General features: G+C 37.0%; 1 protein-coding gene across 1 annotated transcript in view; it reads left to right on the top strand.

Moving 5' to 3' along the window:
* The window catches only part of si:ch211-178n15.1 (uncharacterized), a 23,102-nt gene extending 15,498 nt beyond the window's left edge, over nucleotides 1–7,604 (top strand). The window contains exon 3 of the mRNA XM_056239958.1: nucleotides 7,373–7,604. Coding sequence (XP_056095933.1) covers nucleotides 7,373–7,379 — 7 coding nt within the window. The 3' untranslated portion in view covers nucleotides 7,380–7,604. The remainder of the gene's footprint in view (nucleotides 1–7,372) is intronic.
* Nucleotides 7,605–9,727: the final 2,123 nt, after the last annotated feature.

Raw genomic sequence — 9,727 nt, forward strand, 5'->3', positions numbered from 1 at the left:
GCTCTGAACACAAGTATCATCTTATGTGTGTGACATATTATTACTCAAATAAAAGATTAATTTAATTTTCATCTGGCCCAAAGACATTAAAGCTAAATTGCAACTATAATAAATTCACATCAGCTTTGATATATTGTTCAAGCTAAAGCTAATTTAAGAACAATCATAAAATATGAATGTGCAGAAGACGCTTTTACTTTTGGGTAGGTGGATAATTACATCTGTCTGTGAGCGCTCAGACTTGGCTTAAAGTTTCTGGGGTGGTAGGCGAAGATTTGGACAAATTATGAGGGATAAAGAGCAATCATATGACGGCATAAAGTCTGGTCGCATTGCTGCTTATTCTGACCACCAATTAAACGCCCCAGACAGAAAGAGACCTTGACACGTAAAATGACCAACCACAGTTTTTGTTTTTATGAGATTTTTAGGGGTGGGGTTATCTGAAATATATTGCACCACAATAGCAGACTAGTGAAAAAAACATGTGTATGAAAGTATGAAAATGTTTCATACTTTCTTTCTGAATCATCTATCAACAACCTGGAGCCAAATAACTTTTTAATATAAATTTTCCAATATGGATCTTTTTCTTTCCTCCTATCTGAGGTCTGTATTCATGTATATTAGAATACCGTATTTTGTCTAGTGGAAACCACTTTAACGATGAACATTATGTGATTTTTCTTTCAAATGACATGTACTTCAAAAAACCAAGATGGCTTCACTTTTTTCTCTGTTAATGGATGATACCTAAAATCATATTTATGCATTGTACAGCAAAATTGGTTCTTGTTAAAACAGATCCATTATGAACCTAATAAACTTTAAACTTTTGGGATAGTTCACCCAAAAATGAAAATTCTGTCATTAATTACTCACATTCACCTTTTTCATCTTCAAAACACAAAAGAAGATCCTTTTGATTAAATCTGAGAGCTTTCTGTCCCTCCATTGACAGTCTACGCAACTACCACTTTTTTACACTTCAAACAGTTCATTAAGAGATTGTAAAACTATTCCATGTGAATAGGGTTTATGCACAGCTTCACTACTTCCTGAAATTCAGCCAGCCCTTTGTTTCCTGTCTGTCATTATTGGACAAACTAATTAATCCAGGTGTGCCTGGCCTCAGTAACAATAATCACCTGGATTAATCAGTTTGTCCAATAATGACAGACAGGAAACAAAGGGCTGGCTGAAGTTCAGGAAGTAGTGCAGCTGTGCATAAACCCAACTAGACAATGCCTTGGATGATGACAACCTAGTAAATGCAATGTACATAATTTGATATTTTCAGGGGCCAATTGGCTTCACTAACATTCATCAACTCACACATCAGTTGTTGTAAATGAGAAACAATGAGGTTCATTCTCGTGTTACGCAGCACGTTTGAGCTTCAGCAAGAACCAATGAGGTTCATTCTCGTGTTACGCACAGTGGCGGAGCCAGGGGGTGGCCAGGGGTGGCCATGGCCACCCTTGGCTTAAGCTTGGCCACCCCTTTGGCCACCCCTCTCACAACTGCTGTTTCTGTCTCGCTCTAATTTTTACAAGAATTTTGTTTTTAAAACACAGAACCGTCGCTTTAAGACCACAAAAAACGTGAGACTTTTCAGACGCGCACTCCAACTTCACCTCAGCGCCAGGCGCAAGTCAAACGAGTGCGTAGATGTACGGGTACCGAATGAGCTTGAGCAGTGATCGGAGCATAGTAAATATAGATTCGATGTTTCAACTGGTGGGTTGCGAGACCGTTTTGAGTGAGTCGCATATGTCCAGTCAAAGAAACAACAACGTAATTCTCTTTTTTTTCTGATTCTACTTTTATTATGAAAGATCTGTGTGAAAGCTTGTGACACTTCTGTCAGATGCGGAGAAAAGCGCGTTGTCCTGAATCAGTAACTGTGGTAAGATGAGATGTTGTAAGGTCAACAAATGTCAGTAAAACTAACTTTCCTGTCCTGACAGCCGTTGTACTGTACTTGCACATCACGCGCAAATGTGGCGTGCTGTAGCAGTAATTCTGTCGTCAATTAGCTAACTCATGAAATAATCAAAAAGGCGATCAAATCTGTGTCAAAACTGCATGCATGCATGTATTTGTTATATATGCGTCACATATGTCTCGACTAAAATATTCTGCCATGTGAAATCACAATTTAAGGCACAAACTGACAGGCTATGTGATTTTTTTTAATGTTCAAATAAATGTGAGCACTGTGCATTTGTAAGCTACTAGAAGATAGGCGGTAATTTTGCGTTAATTTGTAAAGGCAAAACAAAAAATTATCATTTTTAAATACATAAAATAACTAATTTTACATTCTGGTATTTATGTGCTGTTTACTTCCGCCTTGTTCACATTCTTGGACATAGAGATTCAAAAGAGATGTTTTCCCCCCTTTTTAATTTAGGTATGATATAACGGATAAGATTCTTTATTTTGACAACTAATATAGAAAGTTGAAGAGTTAATTGATTATATAAAATTCAATGAAGGTTAAATAATCTTCGAACTACATAGTTATCTGCATGTCTCATCCATGAAGGTGCAACAATGTTGGGGGTTTTGAGAACCAGAACCAAGCTAACTGAGCAAGTTGAACTTTAGCTATAGTGTGTGTACTCTTTATTAATATGCCTGGAGGTAGTAAGTAGCTAATAATAATAAAAAAAAGATCAAATTCACTCAGTATTCCATGATTCCTTCACTACTATCTCAATTACAATTAAGTACAAATGAACTGTATTCAGTTGTGTAGGAAGGCACTAAAACAGTCCAATACATTATTTAAACTAATTTTTATGTTAAAATAATTAAGATTTATATGCCACCCCAGACTGTTTGCTGGCCCTTGCCTGGCCACCCCTATGAAAAAATCCTGGCTCCGCCACTGGTTACGCAGCACGTTTGAGCTTCAGCAAGAACCAATGAGGTTCATTCTCGTGTTACGCAGCACGTTTGAGCTTCAGCAAGAACCAATGAGGTTCATTCTCGTGTTACGCAGCACGTTTGAGCTTCAGTAAGAACCAATGAGGTTCATTCTTGCTCGTCAAGCAGGTTCGGTTGAGCTTCTGTATGTTCGCTGATCAATGTTTATATGTGAATACAAGTCTAAATTCAATCTGTTCATCATATAAAGAGATCGAGTCTCTTCATAAAATTTAGACAAAACCACTCAATTCATGGAATGTATGAATTCATATGAATATGGATTGTTGTACGATTTCTTTATGAACTTTTTGAATAGCCGTCTATGGAGGGACAGAAAGCTCTCAGATTTAATTAAAATATCCTCTTTTTTTTTTTTTTTTTAGATGAGCGAAAGTCTTACGGCTTTGGAACTACACGAGGGTGAACATTTTTGGGTAAACTATCTTATCCCTTTAACTCGCTAAACCATACAAAACACTTTATCCCATAATAACATGCTAAAACAGTCAGCACACGTACCAACCACATTGCAACAGGCTGGCAACACACTAGCAATCACAGAGGCACTGGTTACATCTGTGTAATCCGATCATAGATGAGACATATCGCGTCTCTCATATTTGAATCCAGAAATTCGCGCAGAATATTTAGTGTATAACGTTAATGGCATACCTGTGTCAACTGAACTTCAGATGTGATTCATAACCCGTGTCGCTGCATACTGATTTCAGTCATGCTGTGGTCTTGTAGTGGTAGGTGTGCTGTGTATTATACGCAAATCCAAATGTTTTATTCGGACGGTTATTTTCCGCCAACGATGCATACGTTGGCGCCAAAGTTCAAAAGTAGCCTACTTGTTGATTGACAGGTGAGTAGGCGGTGCTTCAGGACGCTACTACAAACCTTGCAATGTGATCACGTGCCTTTCTGGCTCTATGGATGAGTCCGAAATCGCATACTCTCTTGAGTAGGTAGTTCTTATTTTTGAATAAGTAATATGAATATGAATATTGAATAAGTAATATGAATGTTATCATCTAGTCCAGTCGCTCTCAACCTCTCCTGCAGGGACCATATTTTTGTTTTAATCCTGAAATGGCACACCTGATTCAATTAATTAAAGGCTCAAAGGCTTAATGTGTAGCTGACTAAATAAATCAGGTGTGCCATTTCAGGGTTAAAACAAAAACATGTCCTGTTGGGGGTCCCTGCAGGAGAAGGTTGAGAACCACTGATCTAGACGCACTACATTCGCCATGTTTCCTTTATCACGTGACCTATAAGCATCAGTTGCGTCGCTTCACTGCAATTCATAAATCCTCTACCGTGGCCTCATGGGAGAGTAAAGTGTCCATCCAATGCACACTTCAAAATCACGCCGGAAGAAAAGGTCATCTGGGTACTTTTCGCCGACTCCATGAGTGCTGTGAATTCAGATATACTTCTTTTGTCACATAGGGTGAATTCAGGTTGATTGGGATACTTTTTCCCAGTCATATCAATGGCAAAAAGTGTCCCAGTCAACCTGAATTCATCCCACTGTTTTACGCCTGCTATATAGGGAGAAGTATGCGATTTCTAATGTATGTTATTTTAGTAAGCCCATCACAATCCCAGTTTACATCCGTGTTTATACTCTTCACTTGTAATCAGTTCACGATTCGGTTTGAAACATATCAGAAATAATCAGAAACATTCTAAAAAACTCTCTCAACATGACACATTAGAACTAGCAACGTTCTAAAAACACTCTGAACCCCCTAGCAACCGCATAGCAACATTCTAAAAAACTCTCTCAACATGACACATTAGAACTAGCAACGTTCTAAAAACACTCTGAACCCCCTAGCAACCGCATAGCAACATTCTAAAATGCCACTCACAACATGACACATTAGAACTAGCAACGTTCTAAAAACACTCTGAAACCCCTAGCAACCGCATAGCAACATTCTAAAAAACTCTCTCAACATGACACATTAGAACTAGCAACGTTCTAAAAACACTCTGAACCCCCTAGCACCTGTATAGCAACATTCTAAAATGCCACTCACAACATGACACATTAGAACTAGCAACGTTCTAAAAACACTCTGAAACCCCTAGCAACCGCATAGCTACATTCTAAAAAACTCTCTCAACATGACACATTAGAACTAGCAACGTTCTAAAAACACTCTGAAACCCCTAGCAACCGCATAGCAACATTCTAAAAAACTCTCTCAACATGACACATTAGAACTAGCAACGTTCTAAAAACACTCTGAACCCCCTAGCAACCGCATAGCAACATTCTAAAATGCCACTCACAACATGACACATTAGAACTAGCAACGTTCTAAAAACACTCTGAACCCCCTAGCAACCGCATAGCAACATTCTAAAATGCCACTCACAACATGACACATTAGAACTAGCAACGTTCTAAAAACACTCTGAACCCCCTAGCAACCGCATAGCAACATTCTAAAAAACTCTCTCAACATGACACATTAGAACTAGCAACGTTCTAAAAACACTCTGAACCAGCAACCGCATAGCAACATTCTAAAATGCCACTCACAACATGACACATTAGAACTAGCAACGTTCTAAAAACACTCTGAAACCCCTAGCAACCACATAGCAACATTCTAAAATGCCACTCACAACATGACACATTAGAACTATAGCAACGTTCTAAAAACACTCTGAACCCCCTAGCAACCGCATAGCAACATTCTAAAATGCCACTCACAACATGACACATTAGAACTATAGCAACGTTCTAAAAACACTCAGAAAACTCTAGCAACTGCATAGCAACATTCTAAAATGCCACTCACAACATGACACATTAGAACTATAGCAACGTTCTAAAAACACTCTGAACCCCCTAGCAACCGCATAGCAACATTCTAAAATGCCACTCACAACATGACACATTAGAACTATAGCAACGTTCTAAAAACACTCAGAAAACCCTAGCAACTGCATAGCAACATTCTAAAATGCCACTCACAACATGACACATTAGAACTATAGCAACGTTCTAAAAACACTCAGAAAACCCTAGCAACCGCATAGCAACATTCTAAAATGCCACTCAGAACACCTTAGAAACCTTCTATTAATGCCCTGACAACCTAGAATTGAGACAGTGATTTTTGTATGGTCTAGCACAAAAAAAATCTAAAAATCAAGTTTTTATGAGCTTTAAATGCTAAAATGTGACCAGTGATTGAAACACCACTTTATTTCTCCATTTCATTTAGTCTGAACTGAAAAGTTGTGCATGTCCAAACCAGAATGCATATCAGTCTTCTCTCTCTCTCTATCTGCAGCTATTAGTGTTTCAATTCAACAGCCTGGCATCTACACTAGAGTCCCGATAAAGACAGCACACTGCGGCATGAGGAAACTCATGTCCAATCAGATCAGCTGTCCTCAACATTGAGCCAAGCTGAGCGTATAAATTAGAGTAATAAATCAAGCTGATAAGCGAGCACAATCTTGGCATAAGAACACGAAAGGCTAAATTGCGTTACATTATCGTAGCACATAATGTGAGCCAGTCAGGTTTGTAAAAGCTGCAGCTATGCCAAGGACAAGTCAGGGAGGTATAGAGAAGGTACAAGTAGCACCTACTCACTTAATGTTGGCTTAAAAACAACCCAACGAATAACCCAACCATGGGGTGGTATACCACTGTGAGTTATTTTAACCCAAACAACTGAGTTAACCATTTATTTGTATTTATGCCATTATTTTAATAAATAAAATACACTTTGTTTTCAAATACAGATAGTTTATTGGAGTATAAACACAAGTAAATATGTTTTAACGTGTATTAAATTATAAATATTAGTGAGCCTAGTATGTACATATACACAATTATGTGTATAATAATAAATAGAATAAATAGAACATACACAAATGTCATAATGTGCAAATATTAAAATAACCTCAATAAATTCAAAACAAGCAATACATTTAAAACATACACATTAAATTCAAAACCTGTGCACATACAGTAGGCCTACACAAATTGATAGCAGAGATGTGCACACAGTACAGGAACGTATTTTATCCAACTGTAAGGTTATAACTAAAAATAACCCAATGAGGTAAACAAATGACCCAACACATTTTAAGATAACCCAACATAATGACCCAATATGTGTAAACCAACGGTTGGGTTAAAAAAAATAACTCAACGTTTTTTTACTGTGTGTATCGTCATGCTCATCCTCTAATTATTGCTGATTAGGTCTTTGTAAGTGTTTGTCGGCAGCGTTTGCTTTTCCCTGATCTGGGATCTGCTCCAGCGCTTGCTGCTTAGAGGCATCGATCAACACGTTTCGAAAGGGACATTTGTGTAATGAAGATGTGACCCTGTCTGTGATGGGCTGGACGTGAGAGTGCACTATGTAATGAAAGTCTTTTTATTACACAGGGACTGATGCCACACAACCCATCTGACTCATAGCGGAGGACGGAGAGCCCTGGGCCGAGGGGCGATGACTGTATTTCCCATGGAAAACTCCAGAAGCATCTCAAAGCCCTCTTTCTCTCACACACACCCTGCTGAAACAAACAAACAAACCGTTGTACCAACTTAAAGTCATCATGGCATTCGCAACTCATTTTGTTTATAAAGTCAGAAGCATTTCTTATTAAAACAGGAAAAAGTGCACTCTAAAAATGCTGGGTTGTTTTAACCCAAATGTGGGTCAAATATGGACAAACCCAAGTGTTGGGTTTAAAATGTAATAAAAAAATTTACAGTTAAAAGTGAATGTTGAAGTTGGGTTAAAATTTTGAATTACATTTTTTTAACCCAACATTTGGGTTTGTCCATATTTGACCCAAATTTGGGTTAAAACAACCCAGCATTGTTTAGAGTGTGGGAGTCATGCAATTGGAGGGGCGGGATTAAAAAGTAACAGGGATTTGTGATGTCAGAGGTGGAGTGAGTCATAACATGTTGATGAAAGATTATGAAAACAAAGGAGTAATGTGCATCAATGTATTTTAGACAACCGGGATTGTGTATTAAGAAAGTCTGTTTTGCTCATATTTATTTCCTTACCCAAACAGCCGGTATAGGAAGTGACTGGAACTTATTTATTTTGAAAGCGTTTTCTTGGCTTTCGTCCACTAAGTGTAGTGTTTTCAGGCTGTGACATAAACTAAAGACTATAGAGGGCAACTGTCTGTTTCCGGAAGTAAAAAGTAAAAATGTATTTTGAAAAATAACTTATAAACCAGCACTAGAGCTACGAGATTGTTAATCCATGGTATTGAAAAAAAAAAAAAAATTTTTTTTTTAAATTGGACAAAAAGACTAAACGTTTTAGTGAGGGAAAGAACTACAATCCCATGAGGCATTGCGAACAGCATCATTGAATTACAAACGAATTTAAAACTACTCATTAACAAATGTTGATTATATATATATATAAACAAAATATTTTAAGTTTAAAGCGTAAAAAAAACTTGACTCTGATTGGGGGAGGTGTATGTAGGGCATCATGGGTAATGTAGTTTTTCACCATGAATTCCGCTGTTAAAGAGTTACAGGTGAAACTCGAAAAATTTGAAAATCGTGCAAAAGTTAATTTATTTCAGTAATTCAACTTAAAAGTTGAAACTAATATACTATATAGACTCATTACATGCAAAGTGAGATATTTCAAGCCTTTATTTGATATAATTTTGATGATTATGGCTTACAGATATGAAAACCTTTTCACAATATTCTAATTTTGAATTTGGGGTTTTCATAAGCTGTAAGCCATAATCATCAAAATGTTGATTTTATATATATATATATATATATATATATATATATATATATATATATACATATTTATAAACACAATATATTTTAAGTTTATAGCAAAATATGCAAATGTATATATATATAAGTATTTTGAGAGCGTAGAGAGATCGACTCATGTCATTTGCAGTGGAGCAAATGAGATCTTTTGGCACTTTTTTTTTCTCTGATTGGTGAAATTTTCTGTAGGGCATCATGGGTAATGTAGTTTTTCACCAGGAATTCTGCTGTAAAACACAATTATGCTGGCTGACGGCTTAACAACCTCGTAGCTCACAGTATCTGTCTTTAAAGGTTTATAAGTTATTGTTCAAAATCAATTTCCATATGGAGAAAATGAAGGACTTTTGCTCTCTATTGGGTGTTTTTTTGTTTTTTTCACTAGTCTTTTATTATGTCCCACTCCAACCTCCTGTTTTAAAAGGAAATGCATCAACACAGGAAACAGAAAACTAGTCATTTCATGGGGTCTTTAACTAGTTTAGATGAACATGCTGACGTGTCACTGGCACAAGCGGGTTTATTAGTGTATAAGCATATCCAAAAACATGCATTATGGTTATTTAAGCTGGTCAAGGCTGATTTTGGTTATTTCAGCAGGGTCTCTCTCTCTATAACTACACTGTGTAAACCATTTAGAACAAGCTGCCCTTCTTAACTAACCTGTGACCAGATATTAGAGTGTTTCTCCTTTAAAGAGAGCGCAACTGAGTAAAAAGCTGCTTTTAGGTTGATTTTTTTATGTGCAAACTATGGCCAGTGCTCACGTGGATCTGTGAACAGACGGTTAAAATGCTGGAAGAGAGGATACATTTTCTTAATAAGATTTTATTATTATTATTATTCAGACCAAAGATTGACATGATTTTTTTTTGTTCAGGGAGGCTGAAGGATCTATAAGTATATTAAGCTAAAGCTAATGAACACTAACATTGCCTTAAAGGCAGCTCGTAAAACCACTTCATAGAG

This window comes from Rhinichthys klamathensis, unplaced genomic scaffold, assembly GCF_029890125.1.
Source record: "Rhinichthys klamathensis goyatoka isolate OS25496 unplaced genomic scaffold, OSU_Roscu_1.1 h1tg000575l_1, whole genome shotgun sequence".
Taxonomy (NCBI): domain Eukaryota; kingdom Metazoa; phylum Chordata; class Actinopteri; order Cypriniformes; family Leuciscidae; genus Rhinichthys; species Rhinichthys klamathensis.